Source organism: Cyprinodon tularosa, unplaced genomic scaffold, assembly GCF_016077235.1.
Source record: "Cyprinodon tularosa strain WSP-4 unplaced genomic scaffold, ASM1607723v1 ctg8, whole genome shotgun sequence".
Classification (NCBI taxonomy): domain Eukaryota; kingdom Metazoa; phylum Chordata; class Actinopteri; order Cyprinodontiformes; family Cyprinodontidae; genus Cyprinodon; species Cyprinodon tularosa.
Window position 1 is genome coordinate 1212360 of NW_024039562.1, and position 21364 is coordinate 1233723.

Consider the following 21364-nt stretch of genomic DNA (forward strand, 5'->3'; position numbering starts at 1 on the left):
AAAAACTGCTTCAATTGGTACCGCCTACTGCCTGTATTTCAATCTGGAAAGAATAATTCGGGACGAGTCAAAACAACCAATCACAGCCAGAGGAGCGTCTGATGGAGTGTCAATCACAGCTCACACACGCTGAATCCCGCCCCCCCTTCTGGTCGCATGCGGTAGCCGCGCAGATGCTGTGAGAGGGGTGGAGCTTGGAGGTGGGGCATGAGTGAAGCAGAGAGGGTGGGGGAGTGGCGTGAAACCTGTTTTTCTTCAAATTTTCAGTCGAAGTCTGCTCTCTCCTCAATGTTACAGACTGCAGCTTTAAAGAGCTGCTGCACTCATTTTTTATGAGAGCAATGGGGACAGGTTTTAGGGTATTGGACTGCTACTGGCAAAATCCCTGTTGTTATGCAACGCTGGTTTGGAGCTTTTCTTAATTTTCAGTAGTTTTTGCTGCTTATAGCATTTTTTCTTTCCATGGGTTTTGTGTGTCTGTGTAATGGCATAATTTATGTGGTTCAGTGAGATGATGTATTTGCAGCATGTTTGGACTTTGCTACCCTCAATTTTATGTGATTGTAGCATTTCACTTTTGCAAGATTTTTCTTTTGCACGTGTTTTGTGTCTAATTATTTTTTGTTTTCATGTCTAATTTCATATTGCCATGCATTTATGTATTTGCAGTGTGTTTGCAACTATTGCTCTCACTTTATGCTTTGGATCCTGGAGGCAGATGAACATCCTCTGCAGTCTTTTGCAGAAATATGATCTTTCCATGATACGCTGTCTTGAGCTATCCAGCTCCCTATAAACTATGACCACTTTTCCTGTTTCTTATTTATATGAACTTAAAGAAGGTTAAGATATATCTATATTTATATAGATTCATAAAGAGCACTTATTTAAGTTTTTTTTGCCAATTTTAAGACCTTCTGTCCTTTTCCTTTAACCTTATAAATATTTGCTAAGGCATTTCACAACTGTAACGTGACAGCACAATAGAGAGTAAAGTCCCAAAAGCAGTTCTAGAGTCTTTTTAAACAGTTTAACTGGCTAAATGGGGAGAAAACTCTCTTTTACAAGGATCTCCTGGCCAAGATGTGAAACAGAAAAGTGCAAAATGGAAACAAGGTATCAAACATACATCAACATTATACATAAGAGTTACGATAGTGCTGAATTATTTACAAGACAGTATAAAACAATCAGACATATAAAAATATGTACATATAATTTGACTAAAACCAACTGTTGCAAGATGTCAGACAGTTTCTGTTTTATGCATGTAGATCTGGGGAGACCAGCCTCCCACTTTTAAAGTAAGAATGAACAAGATGCTTGACCCCCAACAACCAACTTAGTGTGAACATATTTTACATGGACACATTTTAAGTCAACTAAATAGGGAAAAAGTAAACACACAAACAAATTTAGAAGCCAGTATCTACTGTTTATGCATCTATTAAAGCCTTTTTTTTCATATACCATTATCACTTTTGCTTTTCAGTTATATTTGCAAATACCTTTAAGAAATGCGCACTTGTTGATTTGCAATCCCCACTTTGGGAATTACTGTCACCAAAGCTAGGACTGAAATCCACTAATGTGTTTACTTTCTGTATGCACTTACAGTATAGAATGATTTTTACAGAATATGACCCCTGCTCTTTAAAACTTTGCAATTGATTGGTGAAATAACTTCCGACAAATGTATTTTCTTATAGCTGACATAACCCTTTCATTAAGTTTCTATTATATTTGAAAAAAAAAAAAAAAGCTAAGCAAAACCAAAAGTGGTATCAAAGCTGAAATGACAGATGTTTAAGTGAAACAGAGACACAAGTATTGTCTTGAGACAAAGTCTGGAGAGGCAGCCAAGGTTACCGAACTGTCAGTCAGAGTTAGTCGGGGCGGGCACTAAGCTGTCATCCCAGCACTTCGGTCTCGCCCTACATAACAGGTCACTGGAGCACTACAGGCTCTGCGTGTTGGCAACGGCAATCACTCATATATTTGCAGATATAGCTTAAGCTTTTTCAACTTGCTTCCATACATTTACATTTTCTTTTAAATAGAAGGAAGGAAGGAAGGAAGGAAGGAAGGAAGGAAGGAAGGAAGGAAGGAAGGAAGGAAGGAAGGAAGGAAGGAAGGAAGGAAGGAAGGAAGGAAGGAAGGAAGGAAGGAAGGAAGGAAGGAAGGAAGGAAGGAAGGAAGGAAGGAAGGAAGGAAGGAAGGAAGGAAGGAATCAGACAGACAGATGTTGATGCCAAAAAAAAACAAACAAAAAAAAACAGCATGTTTTATGGACAGAATATACTTTCAAAATCAAGAGGAAGAGAGAAAACTGCTCTTCTTTAACATTTTTAATATATATTGGCCCCACATTTAGTCCGAAAAGAAATGTCCTTCCAGTCTGATGTCCTGGTGGTTCACTTACTTATGAGAAAGTGAAATAATTAAGGGCTAAATAGTAAAAGTCGCCAATCTTTTCACATCCAAGCTAAAATGTTCCGCAATTATGCAGTAGATTAATATATATGGTTATAGTAGCATAGACAAGGGATTATGTATCTGTCTGTCAAACAGAAAGAAAAGATGAGTTAAAGAGGCTTGTTCACCCATGTGCTATTAATAACCTTTTTGTTAAAATGACATATCTGTGGGATAATTAGGGTTTGTTTTGTGTGTGTGGCGTGTGTGTTTGATTGTGTGTGACGTCTGAGCAGCCTGGTGATAATAAGGGGATGATTCAGTGGAGTGGAAGATAATGGGAACTAGAGCTGGTTGGACACTGGAACATTGGGACAGAATAAATGAAACACAGACTCATAAACCATTGCCAGTATCATTAATACCAAAGTATACACACACTATCATGATTTTATAAATAGGCTGATTGAACTGCTGGCTCCATGAGAGAGGACCAGAGCAGTCAGTAATTCACCCAGCTGTCAGCATAACATCTGGGACTGCTTGCACGTCAACAGAAGGAGAGTTACAGGAATGGTGCAGTTTGGGATTGGAGATTTGATTGGAGAGATATCTACTTTATGAAAATGCGTGGAAGTGTTACTCTAGTATTTGAAATAGAAATAGCTCACAATGCTATGCAACTGTTTCTACTGCTGGAATGCATAAGCAAAGCAGTCATGAAGGCAGATTGTTTCCAACTCTTTGAACATGTTTGTTTTTAAACCATACATGTCATTTGGTGTTGTTTTAGCTTCTAGCCGCTTATTCAATCTTTTTTCCAACCATACATTACTTTGTACCCGCTGGGTGGTATATTTCACATCTGTATTACTGTTGATTTTATTAGCTGTAATATGTTTATAGACCACTGTAAGATTGCTTAGTGGAGTGGATAGTTAGACTTCCTGACAGGGATTAGAGGCATAGTGAACAGAAACAAGTTGTCTTCTTGACTACCAAGAAAATAAAACCATATAATTACAGGTTAAGAGCACTGGTTTGTTTATGGTAGTGTCTGTTTAAAACAAATAGGGAAAAAATGCGATATTGGTATACAAAAGTGCAGTACACTAATGGTAGAAGTAACAACAGTCTAAAATAGTGTTAAGTACCATTGTTCAATACGGTTTCAGAATATCATAGTTATGCGCCCCTGACTTATGAAGTTCAATGTTTCTTTTGGGAAAACGGTAGGGTCTAAAACGTGTGGAGTGCTTTTGTATGTAAAGCGAAATTGATTTCTATGCATGTCCTGCTTGCTACACTTAAGGCATAGCTGCTGCTAAGAATAAATACTTCTGTTTAATAACTAATCTATTCATCATATTGCATTGTAGTTCAATTGGTTATTGAATAGGATTTCATCAATGTTTTCTGCCTAAGTATTCGTAAGCAGTATATTACCTTAAGTTCAAACTGTACAATATCTGCCCCAAAATGTTATATGCATGTTAATTCCTGCAATTAGAATTCAGCATTCAAAAACTGACTTAGTTGCATCAGTGTATTGTGCATATTCTGTGATGCATGTGTCATTTTCTTTTGCTTTGCAGTTTTTGGTCAAATGTGGCTATAACACATTGTGCATGTTTTACTAATGCTGGGCTTGCACTTCAGTAACTTGGTGCTAAACAGGACTATACGTGTGCAGAAAATCTTAAAAGAAAAATAAAATCTTATGGGAAGTTTTTCACCTCTGCCTACAGTTTAATCGATGGTGTGGAGAAAAAAATATTTTGGACTTTTATCTTTTTACCATTAATCCACTCCGATCATTCTTTGAAGATCAGTCCACAGAGATGAGCAAACCGCACAACCTAGACAAGCAACTGTTGCCAACCACTATACAAAGCACTCAGGACAGTGTATGCTGTCACTGTGATAATGAACTACCTCAGTTTAACTTTATAAGTTTGGTGCATATTCAGACCAGATGGGGAACTCTCATGCTCAAGGTTCTTTATTAAAAAGTCTACTGAAAAGCAAGAAGTGATAACTGCCCAAACGAGTATGTCTTGTTACCTAAATGTGATGTAGAGATGGTGGGGTTGTTTAGAACACTAACGAAGCATTACTTTTTATGTTAAGTCTACGCTCTTATTAAGTAATGTTTATTATTAAAGCACCTTTCACTGACTCAAAGTCAAAGGCCACTGTAATGGAAAATAATAAGATTTACTTAGAAATTAAAAAATGATCCGGTATGTAAAAACCAGGATATCGGGACCCAAATAAATGGTGGAAAAAAACAGCCTTGAGTTGACTCTTAATCTCATATTAAAGCATGCATGTTGCTTAAGGTTAAATTTAGAAAAGATTTAGGCAAAACATCTCTTAACTATAACTTGTTGTATGTTGACATATATGTTCTCCAAACTAGTTTATCCAACCTATATTTTACTCAAGAAAAAGGTTTCAGTTATTTTACAATATTTTGATACTTGGTTTATTTGAATTTTACACAACATCTCATCATTTTATAAATGACAGACCTTTCAAATGGTCAACCAAGTGTTATTATTTATCTGTTTAATTCAAACCCGTATTTGCTTCATAACTATGACAGTCATACAATTTTCCTCCTGGAAATAAAATAACAGATATGAAAATAAGGATATTTTAAAACTTTGACACAGTGTCTGGAAGGTAAAGATAAGCTTAGAGAATAAATAGGAAATCAAAGAGATGTTTGGGCGTATTAGAATGTGTGTCTGTGTGTGTTTGTAGGATTAAAAGGTAAGGAAATCGAAGGTTTTCCAGGGATCATTTGGCCGGGACAAGAACCTCCAGCTGGGACTTTCCTTCTGCCTGTGTCTGTTCTTTTCTGAATGTCTGAATAATGGCTACAAAAAGCTTTGGTTCTTTTTCCTGTTTCATCCTTAACTGCCCACTTTGTTCCAGTTGCTATCTACTTTGTTACCTGATGGTGTAGCCTCAGGAAAACCGGTAAAGGATCAACAGTTGTGTGTGTGTCTTTGCTGTGAAGCTGTAATTGGCATGTCGGTCTGACTGAAAGGACAGGACTCGGCGGCGGTGCAGGAGGGGCAGTGATAACACGGCTATTAAGCTCAGAGAGGCAGACCCCCAATCAACACAGTTGGGTGCATGCTGTAAGATTTACAGAGACAGGTTGGACTGTTGAGAGTGAATACAGAAATAAAAGCCACAAATAAAGAGATTGTATGAGAGAGTGCACACAGAAGACAGCTGCTGCATAGTGGATCCCAGCTTTGTTTGGTGAATCTAAAACTGAGGAGCTTTTAAAGGACATATGTTATTATTTAAGAACACCCCTCCTAATGGTTATATTGCAAGAAAGGCAGTTATGATAGAAAGTACCAGGCCGCCTTACTGGAAGACAAAGAAGAATGCAACCATTGTGACAAATTGGAGGGAGTGTTGGCCGAGTGGTTAGGGCATTGCATTTGGATCCCAGAGGTTCTGAGTTCAAGCCCCACTCCCACGGATTGCCACTCTGGGTCCCTGTGCAAGACCCTTAACCCCCACACTACTCCCCGGGCACCGCACAATGGCAGCCTACTGCTCCCCAATGGGATGTGTTTAATTCAGAGGTGAAATTCGTTGCTTTGTACTTGTGACAATGTAATGACCGTAAAGTTGAATTCTTCTTCAAATGAAGGAATATCGGTATAAAGCATAAAAAACTGTTATTAAGGGAAGGTAACGCATTTTTAAGCAAAAGATAAAAAATAATAAATTTTGTTTGGCTATGTTGACCCGTCTACTGGTATCACCAAAGCTGTAAACCAGTTTATATTTAGTTCAACAGGAAATCTATATCTGCAACGCCCACAAAGAATATATCTTTTATTACCATTTAGGTGTAAATATCACATTTCTTGTATCTAATTCCTTTTTGAATTTGATGCCTACCTTACACGTGTTAAACTTTAACAGTACCGAAGCAACATGACAAAACCTACATCACCAAAGAAGTTGAATGAGATCAATTTGTCTGTATTTTATGTCAACCAGACCCTCCTTGTCTTGAATATACTTTTATTTAATTATCCTGATATGTGATGAAGTGATAAATGTTTTATCTCCACTCTCCTTTCTTAGGTTAACTTAATGTTCATCAAAAAGCCTTTTGTTGCATCACTCAGAAGCGGTTATTTCTCTGTATGTCCTCTAAGGCAACTAAAAGAAAATTCACAATGTTATACTGTTCTAGAATATTTATAGCTGCAGTGAGACACTTAGTTGTGCTCCAGTGATTTTACCTAATTTAAAAAGCTATCTGTGCTTGAAATCATCATTGCAGATGCCCCATAATGCATCAACTTTGTTTTTAGCCTTTGTTCTGTGAACAAGACTTACCTAAACTACGTTCAATTCAGTCCAAAATCAAAAGTTTGTATGTTTTTATTCAGGCTGTTTGACTAAAACACTTTGATAACCTGGGTAATGAGACAAGAGACAAGAGACAAGGAAATGTCATTTATGAATCTATAACTTTCTATAACTGAAGTTTATTCTTTGTAAACAATATAATAAAGATTAATGGGCATGGAAATTATAGGGAGTTGCTGGGAGAAATCCAGGAAACAAATGAAAGATGAAACGTTAAATCAGACCCAGATGGATTTGTAGTGTCAGAAAATAAAACTGTGTGAGTCAGGAGTTTAGATAGGGATCAGAGACAGGTCTTAAAACAAGATAGATCTTTTCTCTGGTTATAATTTCTCATCAAGACTGAAATCTGATTTGCTCATCCAGGAAAAAAAAAAATGAAAGTGTCCAGTCGAAAAAACAAAAACCAAAAGCTAAAAATATATAAAGAAGAGTTTTTTTCTTTTCTAATAACTTTGAATTTCTTGATCATTTACAGCTAAGTACAGAGTAAAGGTTAAATTTGCCTAATGTCTCCATTTAGAGAAGAGCTGAGCCTGTTAAATGTTCTATTTTAATTGCATTGCTTGCTGAGATGATTAGAGGAGGGGAAATAGAGCCGAGTAATTTCATACATTGATTGTTTATGCCACTGGCACTGCTGATGTTCTCCCTCTCACCTGTCTCAGCAGCAATGCCTGAGCCTGTCTGTGCAGACCCCCTCCCCCCATCCCCCACAAGTTTTTTGCATATTCATCCTTCGTCGCTGCTTTTTGGTTCCTATTCTCTCTGCCTTTTATTCCCCTCAAGGAAAAATGAGACAGGGCTCCCTTGATAACATGAGATGGTACTACTGCAGCCTTCAAAGCTCTGTTACATTTTATTTGGCTGACAGAAGTAGCACCAACCACCAATGCTGCCGCTGAGCTGCCATTTTAAATCGTTCAGGCTGATAATAATATCACAAACTAATTCCCTGTCCGCCATGTTTATGTTTTATGTTGTGTTTTTATGTATCTCCCTTGCAGATGACCCATTTACCTGCTCGCTGCAATGAGCTTTTTTCTCTTTGTTTACTTCTTTGCTTTTCCAGAGCATCAACTTTTATCTCTTTCCCAATGTAGTATTGCAACCATTCTGTAAGCCCATTTCCACACTTATTCTTTTTTTTATTCTGGTTCTATACTTACTGTATGAATGGGGACAGATTATGGAAAGAGAAGTGTAAATAATCTCATACAATGGTTTACAGTCTGCAAATAGCTCAGAGCTTGATAATAATAGAGATGATACACATAAGTTTGCCACAAATTGTTGTAGTTGTTTACTTTTGTAACAGTACACACCTTCTTCTCTAATTTACCACAAAGGTCTTTGAGCACAGAGAGAGATTAAGTTACACAGTTGAGTACTCGCATGACTCCGGTGGTTTAGGGGCACTCAATAATTTATTGACCACTAAACCCTTCCTCATCATTTTCTCTCATCGTGCTACACCAAGAGTTCAGCTCATTGATTTATAGACTAGATGCAACTATGAAATGCAGGTATTGTTTACTGTTATATCCATTGATCTGTTGACATATGTAGATGTGCGTGGATTTACAAATAACAGGAAAAAATGGTTTGAGCTCTGCTATATCGTTTCTCTAACTGTATCACTGAAGGTGCATAGAAGTGCTTTACATAGGTAGTGATTCACACCAAAGCGTCATTGTGATGTGGAAAGTTAAGGACGTGCATTTTTTTTTAATTTTTTTTACAAATATTAATTAAATAAGGTACAATAAAAATGCATAACACCATTTTCAAATTCATATCTTAAAAAATAGATTTTTGATTATCTTCAAAATTGTGCACGGTTTTGTGCTGATTAAATGAAATGCTGGTAAAATACACCGAAGCTTTTGGTTTTAATGTGACAAAATGTGGAAATGTTTAGGTTATTTGAATACTGATATGTATGAGCTGTGAAAGCAGAATCTAAAAACTGCTGGAATTAGGTTTTACTTTAATCTTCCTCTTTTTTTCTTTTAATATGTTAATATTAAAGCCTGTTTCACTGTGCATAACTTCTTAAAGCTCAGTAGTAGACCATATGTTCTTTTCCGTATGGTCGGCTTAAACTACATTTGAAATGGAAGGATGGCTCTGTTCTGTTTTAGGACAAACTGTGACTGCTTTAGAATTATTAACGTTCCTTTTCCAAACCCTAAATGATCCTATCAGGTTTCCTGTGCTGCCCTTTAGAAGAGCAGCATTGTAAAACAGCTCTAAAATGCCAGACTAGTTTATATTTCGGACAGGAACATTCTGAGTAGCAAAGAAAGAAAAAATATGAAAGCAATTGTGACATTTTGATTAAAGCATGTTATAACATTCAAGAGCTGAGTACCTTATTACTATTTGACAGCTGAATGGACTTTTATTCAGCTCAAAAGAACATAATATTTAACATTTCCCTGTTAAAACTTTTAAAAGAAAAAATCTGCGTCTGCAAGCAAATCAGCAATAATTATAATTTAATATATCTTCATGTAAGAATGTGTTTGCACAGAACAATAGTTCCTTGACTTTTTCTGCTGGACTCTCGTTTGGTTTACAAGAATTTATTCAGCTCTACTAAATCCCCCTAATCTGCAAGCCATCTTAATGATGTGTAGCGCACAGATTAAGTTCTACACTGTGTTAATCTTGGACTGCTCTGATGGAATTTGTTCAGGGAAAAGGAGGGATGTACAGCAGAACCTTCCCATCTGATTGGATGAAGTCACACCTAGTGCCCACCTACCAAATTTTGGCTTTAGCCAATAACTGTTACAGGTGAAATAACAACAGATCCCATGAGAGCCCACAACAATTTACAGTTATATGCTCCTGCTGTTTCTCTTTCAAAGTACAAAGAAATTGAGCATTCTGACAAAACAGATGAGATATCAGCAGTTAAGTATTAGGGGTAAGTATTGGCAAGGGTGTTGCAAAACGATACGCATCACGATACTTTGGTAAAATACCACAAATTTGCAATATCACAATGTATTGCAATACTCTACCCAGCTAATATCAAAATTAAATGTAGAGATAAAAAAGCAAGTGAAAGTGGGGTTTGAGTCGGTCCGTGTCCGCCAATGTGACTGCCTCTACTACACAAACGGTGCTGTACTGCACAGCAAAAGGGCTCCACAGCGCCATCTACCAGAGTGGCAGTGCAGAACTAGCCCATCATCCCCCATATTTCCAGGTTAAAAGGCTTAAAAAATATATAATATGAGCTGAAAGTTTGATATTATATCGAGTGGCTGAAAATAGCAATATATAGCCTAATCGATTTTTTCCCACACCCCTACTACACACTGCATGATGAATTTATGTGTGTTTGTAAAAGCATAGATGACGTAAGAACTCAGACTGCAGGCCAGGTTTACAACTTCCTGCAATTACACTGAGCCCCCCCTAGGTCGTGCAACTCCAAATTTGGGAACCACTGCATTGATTTGTTGCACAAGATTTTGGTGTGTGGTGTAACAATAAACTAATCAACTGGGTCTGCTGAGTAGTGAAAAGTATACTCTGGATCGTTCTTCTTAGCAGGAAAGAATATGCTAAAACCTTAAACAGCCTATATATCTTAAGTTCCAAAAATATATATAAACTAAACTATTAAAACTACAGTTTGAAAACGTTTTTTGCTGTCAAAATTATTTTCATAAAACTGATGCATTTTTTTTTTTCGCAATTATTTTTTTTTGCTGATGAAGATTCTCAGTCATCCAGGTCATAGTCATAATTTTTTTTCTTCATTTTTTTTATTTTAACCACTGGGGTAGGCTGTTTTCACAGAATGTTGTAACTTCTTCAGGAAAACACAAAGCAAATGTTAAAGTGGCAGTAGTAGGTTTGTATCTCATTTGATCTCTGCTGCTTTATCTGCTTAAATGGACAATGTGCTCCTGCTTTACATGTATATCAAGTTATGTCCTACCTACTTGACCTTTTATATGTAATTCTCCCATTTTTCATGCTGTGCTCCATTAACTTCATCCGGATGTGACAATCAGACTGATTTGGATAAAGTTTTATGATGATTTCTATGCGATCTGAATTATAATCCTCTAAAATTTGTATGCGAACAGAATCATCCTGCAATTACTTCCACACTAATAGTGCAATTATTTTATTAGTGCAGGTCTTATTTAACAGATGAAAATGCATATATGTAATATGCCTTTGAAGCGACAGCATTTTACTTCATTAGAAAATTGTTCATGCAATTTTTTTTATAACCTCACATTGACTTCAACATTCATTATGCATTAGCTGTCTAATTGAATTTGTGTTGCTTAACTGTGTGTGAATGTGAACACAGTGTCGGCATCAAAATTACCTAGCGCACATGGTGTAGGGGTGTAAAAGTCTGCATCATAACAATTTACAAATGTTGAACTTGAGTTGATGCTAGTATACCTTTACCTCACAAGCTGGACACATCCAAAAAATGTGGCGACATCGTGATAAAAATCTTTCCTTTCTGCTTCTTCTTATAAAGGAACTCAGCTTTATCATCCCCAAGGAAGGTGTAGCTAACACTGCTTTTCTTAGCAGAACAGTGTGCTTTACAGTAACTGATTGAAGATACTAAGAGTACAGAAAAATTTGTCAGACACATTAGGTCTGCGGAAAAAAAAGCCATTAAAACTGGGTAATGACTATTAATTCAGATAAAAACATTGATTATGTCCTTTCCTGATTTGATCTAACTTATCTCATATCCTATTACTCAGATTCATATCCTTCCCTCTGTCCTTCCTTCACTCCCCTTTTTGACATTCAGTCTGGGTTATTGATAGGCAAGAGATCCAATCTATCCTCCTGTGTCATCATATGAGGGCTTGGCTGTGAAGGGGAGAGGACAACAAATTCAGCATTTGATGTCTTTAAATCATTGCTGTACCTTTATTATTATTTTTAAATCATTGTTAATCCTTTCTTCATCTAACTGTTGTTCATCTTTTCATCTATTTCTTTTTTCTTGCTTATTTTAAATCCATTTTCTAAATCAGCCTTTCTTTAAGGGCTCAAATCTGCATTCTCTTCATCTAGTGTTTTCAGATCCCACCTCCATAGTCTTCCCAGTCTTTCCTTTTTTTATGAAAAAAAAAGTTTTTTATTTTAAATAGGAATTTATTTGACCACAGACAGTGGTGTCAAAATTACACACATTTGCTACCTAGGTAGAAGTATAGATACTACAGTTTAAAAAACGCTCTGGTAAAAGTTGAAGTATCAACTTGACCTCTTTGCTCAAGTAAAAGGGAAAAAGTATGTGCTCCAAAAACTACTTAAAGTATAAAAGTATAAGATAACCTTTAAAAAAAACAGCCAGATGCAACTATATGAATTGAAAGCTCAATTTTCGACTAATTCGAAAATTTCTTTGAGATAGGGCCAAGGATGAGGGAGGTCTAGTTGGTCTCCATCTCCGGATACGCTCTCGCCTGTGTCCGAGCTTTCAGACGTTTCGATATATTTTTCTGAATCCCACATTGTAGCATGGCAGAGACAGAACACCTGCTTGCTTCTGATGTGTTTGCGTTATATGACTCATCCAATTACACTACTTTTCACTAGATATGGATGGCGCCAATTATCTGCATTGGATGGCGCACATGACATGAAATGAATATTTATAAACATTAAACATAAAAAAAACATAAAAGTAAGAGTAACAAGTAACGTTTGTTTTAAAAATTTAAGGAATAAGAAGTACAGATACTTGTGTGAAAATGTAATGAGTAGAAGTCAGAAGTAGGAAGAAAAATAAGTAATGTAGTAAAGTATAGATACCATAAAAAGTGTACTTAAGTACAGTAACAATGTATTTTTATTTCATTACTTGACACTTCTGACCACAGGTGGGGATGACTAGCTGCACGCCTTGTTTTCTGCCATAGTCCTTTTTATGTCACATCAATAGTTTTGTCTGACTTTTGGGAATGTCTTCCAGGGTGATTGTTCCGCCCAGTCTGCAGACAGGAAACTGACATTTATAATACCAACAGGGTTATATTCTCCCCTGGTAGTGCCCAACTTACAAAATGATAAAAGAAATGCCATCCCCACCTGTGTGCTGGTCCACTCTGTGGATCCTGAGGCTTAGCTCCACTGTTATTTGATTCCAGAATTTGCCCTCCATCCACATCCCTGCCTCTCCACAGCTTTGTTCAGGTTCACTAGCCTGAGCGAAGGCTGATAGAAACTCCTCAGACAGATGTATGAAGGAGCGTGTGACTCACAGTAATGTATGTATTGCAGTGCTGACCTTCATTCATAGCAGTATGAGTGAATTTAGCTGCCGCTTTTCCATCCTGTGCCAGGATATGAGCTGAATCCGAGGTTGTTTAATATCAATTCACTATTTGCTTGCTGCCGTGACACTGATAGTTAGTGAAAGGTAGCTGTCAGCCCAAGCCTCAGTGAATGTTTCCTGTCACAGTAGATAATAGAGCGTTGTGCATAATGGAAGGTTGTTGAGTCTAATCAAAGCATGTTCCAGTCCTCTTCCTGATTTAAATAGTAATTTCAGGTTTTTCCTCTCGACTCAATCTAGATTCTTCTTAAGGGGCAGCTTTAAAAAGTCTTCTTACTTTACCAGCACCTTACAGAAACATTAGTATGTTTAAAGTGGTTGTTTGGACACCAAGTGTCATTTGTTACATAGGCATCGCATTAATTCATGATGATATTTCACAGCCTAGAAGATTACAGGATGATAGAGGGTTACTGTAAACATTTTACTTGGACTGCAAATATATATATTTTTTACTAGGTTGAATACAAACTGAGAGTTGCATGCAGCTGAAATATACCATAGTATCATCTCTCTGTCACCCCAAATAAGGTGGATAAACTGTCTTACCCTCCATGCAAGTAGGTGAAGATTATGTGAACTTCGAGGTTGATGCCAAACTTATAGAAGAAGGAAAGAAAATTGTGCATCTGCAAAACAGCTTAAACGGCAAAAAACAGACAGCTTTAGACAATCTTTTGAGTCAAATGAGTAATGTTGGAAGAAGCCGTGTTAATCTACTGTGGGATTTGGCTCGGAACGACCTTCCAGGGTGCCGTACCTAACATCTTAATTACCTTTTCAAAAGGGAATACCTCTGAGATTTAGCTATCGTCTCTACACAGCAGATAGGTTGTGCAGTCAAGAAGAGGTGATATTAGGTTACACTCCACTGAGCTGACTTGTTGTGACCTACCCTCTATACTTTCATATAAACCTTTCTGCTATACCTCACCTTTGATTTTTGGCACATCTTTCAACTGCCAAGGATCCTATGCAATTTTATAAGAGGGGAAATTAAATTTTAGTTGTCCTAAAAGTAGTCGTACGCTACGATATCCTCAGTGTAATAACCTTTAATTAAAACTGTAGATTTTTAAATTACTTACACAAAATTTATAATCATAAATGTTTAACATAATTAAAAGGTTTTGTTCAAAACTTAAAAGCAACAACCTATTCTATTCCTTCTGAAATAAATTATCTAACACAAACATTTGTGAAAATTGTTATCTGTAAGGGCTCTGTCAAATCTCGCTGATTTAGTCAGTATATGCCCGACATCCCAGAATGTCCAAAAATGCTGGCATACACTGATATTTTAATGTGTTTTTTTTTTCAATTTTTGGCATATACATAGGGTATTTGTAACGAGTCCAGAACTTATATCCAACGACAGCCTTACCCATAATGCGTGGCAGCGTAATGCCCATGAAATGTCACAAGCCAGAGTCCTGAGGGGGCAGCGATGTGCCCGGAGGCGTCCAACCTGCATAAAAAGATTAATTTGGATGCAGCATTAACCTAGCAGCTGTTTACCTCCCACCAGAAAAAAAGCAGCTGATTCAAAGTCATATCTGCTAGAAGATTTGTTGGTCGTAGCTGTTGAACGCAGGGATGATCCATCACTTTCACGCTCACCCTATGATGGGGATGAAGTCTGGAGGAGAACTGACAGTTTCCTCCTGTGAAGCCCCTTTTTTACCAAAACGCTGCCAATACACCATTATACAGTAGCTGAAAGCTAGAAACATGTTCCGCAGTCGTCTGGAACACCTCAAATTTGTCTATAAGCGTTTGAGATAAGTTCTTTAAAAGTTACACATAAGTTATGCACATGTTACTCATAGGTTTTGGGTAAGCTAGACACCACAACATATGAGTAACTTACACTTAACGTATGTCAATGATCAGATAACTTACCCAATGTATGAGCATACTCTATGATGCTCAAAATTTCTCGAAGTACGTATGCATGTCGATGTATACAAGCATGTTTCAGTGTGCTCATAACTTTTACAAAACTGACCCATAACTTATCCAAATATGCCTGCGTTTTTGCCAGATTTTTCTGCACGTCAGGCATACGCTGGTCTAAATCGTCAAGGTGTAACAGGGGCATGATAAGATACTCATTTTTAGGTTGATTATGAAATCAAGAATTTAAAAATTTAGTCTAAAAATCTGATAGCATTGCCATTTTCAAGGGCATGATCTGTTAAGGAAGTCTAGTAGTTTGCCCACTGTCAGTGTAAAAAAAAAATAAGATAGAAGATAGGAGAAGATAAAAAAAACACTTGAAACTCAGCAGCTGTTGTTCAAAAAACATTACTTCAATAAGAAAGGGAGGACATACCTTTATTTAGCACAGCGTACATGTCAGTGTTTTTCAATACCAGAAGTAGATCTAGCCAAGCTTGTTTGTCCTGTTAGCTTAATAAATGTAGTGGCCTATGACTGAAAGTACTTAGAGACAAATGAAGTAGAGGTTAAATAAATCAATATGATCGACACAAGATGTAGAAAATTTCAATCTAAATAGATTTAAGGAACAATATTATGCAGCATTTTAATAGTTCAGAGGACTAAATGTTTAAATCCTTGAAATGCTTTGAAAATAGAAACTGTCCCGTTCCTATTTTTAAGACAAATAAAATGCGAATTAAAGATTTAGTACGGTAGAAAAAATATTTAAATTTACAGACTTAAATCCTTATTTCATTATTCCAAAAGACCAATTTCTAAAGCAAGAGACTATACCCACAGATAAATGCAGATTTAATAAAAAACAAATCATAAGGTGGATAATTAGGTTCTTTGTTATCCTCCAAGAGCCAGTGTCCCACTTTGTTTCAGGTTCAACACTTCTTAATCAAATGAACCACTCCTCTACTGAACTTAATGATACCCTAAAGAGGTCATTAAGACATTGATTGAGGTTTGTTAGAGAAGGGCACGTCTGAAACATGAAGGACACCTCTTGATCTTCATCACTGTAGATCAATGTTATTAAAATGACCTGTTGTTTATAATAACAAGATGGTTTATGGATATTAACTATCTCTTAAGAAATCTAGGGGATGATAATCCAGTGTGATAGATTTCAAGATGATGTCAATGTAAATTAACTTAAAAGCTATACAGCTTTGAAAAGTGTTTTTATGCCTCCGCCAGATTGAAATCCAATTTCTTGTTTTACAACACGGACTATGTTATCAATCTAGGTAAATGCTCTGTTTTCCGTGTTACACAGATTTTAATAAAAACTGCAGGATGAAATTATAAAACTATTAAAGGTCAAATGTGTTAACAAGCTCTTTTTTATGGACACCATCACTTTTTGCAAAAGAAAAAATCAATATAAGCAATGCGTTAAGGCTTCAGACAAATTAAATCTTAAAGGATGTAAAATAAACTCTTTGGAGATACTTTTTAAAAGTTAAATTTGATGTAAAACCTAATGGGGAACGCTTTAATAAGCCACCTGCCATGATCTATCACTATTGTTTCTGTGTAAGTTTTCCTTTTTGGGCTCTCAGCTATGCTTTATTTGATGTTACTCTGATTTGTCAACATTTATATCATTTTTGCGATTTATTCCTTGGTCTAGTTTTAGTTAGTTCTTTTCTAGTTTAAGTTAAGTCCCGTTTTCCCTGGTTGCTCTTTGTTGTCCACTGGTTCCCTTATCCTTTCCCCTTCGCTCCTTTCTAGTTGCTTCTATCCACACCTGCTCCCAATTAACCGATTACTCCACTATTGGTTCCTTCTCCCATATAAAATCGTCCTCTGTAGTTCATCAGTGCCATTTTCTCTTCATTACCTACTCCTCACGTGTGTTTCTCTGTGGTGTCTCCTGTTTTTTTTTTTATTTCCAGTTTTTTGCTTTTGGATGTATGCTTCTGTTGCCATTTGTTGATTCATTCACTCTACCCTGACACCACCACTTATAAAAATTAGTGGCAATTTAGAATTGTACTTGGTATTGTTAATGTTAAGGGTTATTAATCTGTTTTCAATCCTGCCATCACAATTAAATGACCATCTTAGGGTTTTTTGAGGGGCTGTTCTTTACTGTTCTGTATAGTCTGTTAAAATAAGGGATTTTTTTACAGTAATTTCTGACATTGTGGACCTTTTTGGATAATCTTTCACAAAATACTCTTTTATTTTTGTCTTTTTATTTTGTTAAAAAAAAGGACAATATTACACTTTTTCTTGGGCAAACAACATTGGCAATATATTTCAGTAAAAAGAATAAATGTAATCCTGGGAAAAATATACAAATGATTTGCAGCTTTTAAGGGTATGTTAAGAGTTAGGGTGATGTTGAAATATAGATATTTAAAAATGGACATTTGGAGTTATTAAGGTATTCAACCTACGGATGTATTAGTGATAGATGTGTCTATGGGTCACTATAATGCAAAAAAATTGTTTATAAAAATTGTCTTCCTTTATTGTATTTTCTGTCTTTTTATGAATTTATTACATTTTGACTCACACAATTCCCGCTCTGTCATCCCCTGTTTTCCGCCACTCCTCTGGGTGGAGGTGATAAAAGTCACTCACAGGGGTACTGAGAGATAATACAACACCAGATAGTGACAAATAGGACTGCTGGGATTTGGCAGTTGGCCAAGCTCATCCTATGCATATTATTGTGGACGAGGAAAGATGAGAGATAACCCCTCATTCTGATTGAAATCACAAAGATCTAACGAGATTGAAAAGTGCCTAAATAAACAGCAATCCCCTTTTCTTAGGCTCATTGTATGAAGACACTTAAAGAGACATTAGTTTGACTTTGTGGACATTAAATTATCTTTGGCTGATCTTAAATTCTCTGTGGTATCCTGAGCCACAAGGTTAAACTAACTAAGTCCATTAGAGAGTGCAGAATAAGAGATTTGCCTTCATTTTTATGGCCGCTTTAGGAGAGGGAGTCCAGCATTGTGGATTAGATGTAGATTGTAATAGATGAGGGGAGTCGCAATCCACCACTACTTAATATTAAAGCCCATGTCTATTAAGTGTGGAGTCATTGTCTATTAACAGCAATGTTTTGGCTTGTGAAATTAACTCGTGCAAGCTTCTCTTTCTCTTGAGATGTTTTTACCTTGATAGAGTCAAGGTTGTTTTACAGGAATCCAGTACTAATTTACAGCTCAACACCCCCCTTCTCCTTCTTGTCAGTCTCATTCCCGCCTCTATGCTTTCTCTTGTCTTTTTCTGGGAGATTGACAGGTCTTCAGGGTTTTAAGGCGCTTAGTTTTTCATGTTCCTTCCTCCTGTCTCCCACCGTTACGCTGACTGGCAGTAATTATTTCCGAGTTGGACCCCGGTTGATCCGGACAACCTCAGAGACGTGACAACAATGAAAAGACAAAGAAATGGTAAAAAAAAAGTACACTAAAGAGAAGAAGAAGGGTCTTTGAAGTATAAAGAATTAGTTGTAACAAAGTAAGGAGAACGAGAATAATGCTCAACTTTGCAGAGTAATAATGCAAATAAATGGTGGAAACAAGTCAGGATAAGGTTATACATGGCTGATTCGTGACATGCCTTTTTCAGATTCCTTTTCTTTCCTGTTGTTCTTTCTTGCTTCATAGGCATAGAATCTCAGTATTGAATGTTCTTCACTCAGGCTGCCTTGTTGTCTAAGAAGCATGTTTATGTCTTCACTCTTTATTACTGCTGCTAGTTTTTCCCCTCAAACATCTGCTGCCTTAAAACAGAATGTTTGTTTTCATTTGGGCATTTTGTATTTATTTTATCTGTTAAATCTATCCATATTGTAAAATCCTATCCTATGCCTAAATGCTTCTTGTGTAAACACCTGATTGACGCGTGTTGTCGCTGGCTTCACCTGCGTCCAATAATGTGATATCCATACTTTTAGCCTGTTTCTTTGATACTGAATACATATAATAAAAACGATGTGATCTGTTTAATGGTTCAAACTCCAATGTGTAAGGATTCTAATGAGCTAAACATACAAATTAGAACGGTCAAAAAACTGTGTTCACTTGCCTAGGAGCAACACCTGTCACCCAGCAGAAGGTTCCTACCTATACAGATTTGAACACAAGCACACAGTGCCGCCACCTTTTGCCCAAAAACCTATACACCGAAGCTTATAAAAGGCTCCTACACACCCTATGATCAGTGTGTGGAGTTGGCAGTAATTCCAGTTGGTCTTTTTTAAACCCTAGACTTGTATAGGTGATGGCATTTACAGTTCTTGTGATTTATTACTCACTTCTTGGCTCGTGCTCAGCTTTCAGTCAGTAGAACTTTGATCTCTAAACTGGTAAAATATCTCTTCTTCATCTTCAATGCCTTTTTTTGAATGAACGCTGTCTAACAAGTGCTGGAATTTGTAGCCTTATATGGAATTACCGGGGCGGTAATTTAGCAGTTTTGTAATTCTCATGGACATATGCTTACTTAAGCTTTATAACCACATTAATTCTGCATTAAAATGAATTGCAATGATTTTAACCTGTGATTATTGTTAACCGTTCCTGCTCCATAACTTGACTTTTTGCCAAATCATATAACCATAAATTAACAGTACAAATTATGCAAGGGGGTACTACTCACAGTTTAGTATGTCATTTTGAAAAGTTCTCTTGAAAAGTGAGCTTTGGATAAAACCATGGTTCTGAAAACTTCCAATAGATTTTCCAAACACTTTAGCTAAGGTTTCTCCTCTTCATTAATTCATATTAAATTGTATTAAAGTTACCCTTCGTTTACAAAAAAAAACAAAAAAAAAAACAGGCCAATAACTAAATTTTGTTTTATTTTTGTCAGATAAATACTCAGCTACAGATGAAATATAGCAAAGGTTAGCTGCCTGTTCAGCTTTCTCTAAAAAGCAGAGAATGCCCCATGGCTTTCACAGACCTGCACCCTGACCCCAAACTGACAAATAATTTGAACCCATGTCACAGCCAACACTTCTGTCCATCCATCCAACTTTCTTGAAAGAACTGTGTGTTCAAGGGACAGAGAAAAGGAAGGATGGCAAGATCTTAAACATTAAGATGTAAAGGTTATCTAATCTGTTATCTCCTTTAATTGTCTTTAACATCTTTATGAAAAAATAGGAATGTGTGGTTTCAGATGTTGTTGTAAAGATTAACTGTGAACAAACACAGTGTGTTGGTAAGCTTGTATTCTTCAATTTTCCTTTCCTTCTTTCCTGACCAGCGGCGTCCAGCTTCAGTTTTTGCCGTGCCTCCCTGGAGCACACGGTGTCTGCTGAGGAGCTGAGCTACCAGCTGCCGCGTCGGGCCGGAGGCAGCAACCTGACCTGGCATGATGGCCGGGGCCAGAAGACACAGCACACACGCACCGTCAAATTACTGCAACAGCCTGGCACGGAGGGCATCCAGGTAGAAACATTATGCTTAAACAGAGCAGAAACTTTGCATATTTGATGCATGAAAAAGATGCTCAGAAGTGGTTTTAATGATGAAAAGACAAAAATCTGGCTGCAAATATATATATATTTGCATATATACACATATTTATGTATATATGTGTATATATATCCCAGTTTTACGTTATGTTAGATTTTTTTTCATTAGTGTTTGTTTTTATGAAGAATTTCTTAGAACTATTGCACTCAAAGGATACACAATGAGGAGAGTGGCTTTCAAAATATTGCTTCGTTTCTTTCATTTACAAAATACTGAGTTACAAAACATTTGTTTGCTGGTTTTAAAGGTGTTACAGTTATGATTGGTGAGACGCTCATACTGGTAGCAAGACTTTTTCACGTTTTCCACAGAGCTTGGTTTATACCTTGTCAATCAAATGGTTCCAGTAACTATTTTATGCATCTTATATTGTGAAGGTATAAGATATATATTTTGTTTTGTATATTAGGGATTTCTGTCAAGCCAATGACTCCATGTTCTTTAGAATATTTTGAACCAATCTGACTGTATGATCTGGTTGAATTGTCTCTGTACAGTGCCTTGAGAGGATGTGTTTTGTGAATAGGTGTTATATAAATAAACTGAAATTAATTGAGTTGAAAATATCAGACAGTTGTTGGTTGGGTTAATGTTTTTATGAATTTGTGGGAAAATCCTCTAACTTAATATATAAATCTTAAAGCTAACCACTTTTTATGTCAAACTTTTGTAATAAGAAACGGATAGTGAGTGTGGTTAAAAAAACTGAGCTTGGACACTT

The 21364-nt window shown here is 36.6% G+C and overlaps 1 protein-coding gene across 3 annotated transcripts in view; it reads left to right on the forward strand.

The window, feature by feature from the left end:
• Positions 1–21364, forward strand: part of LOC119774154 (sterile alpha motif domain-containing protein 10-like) — a 77471-nt gene that overhangs the window by 18610 nt on the left and 37497 nt on the right. For all 3 annotated transcript variants that reach the window (XM_038271537.1, XM_038271535.1, XM_038271536.1), the window contains one exon: positions 20372–20556. In XM_038271537.1, the coding sequence (XP_038127465.1) occupies positions 20372–20556 (185 nt within the window). The remainder of the gene's footprint in view (positions 1–20371; positions 20557–21364) is intronic.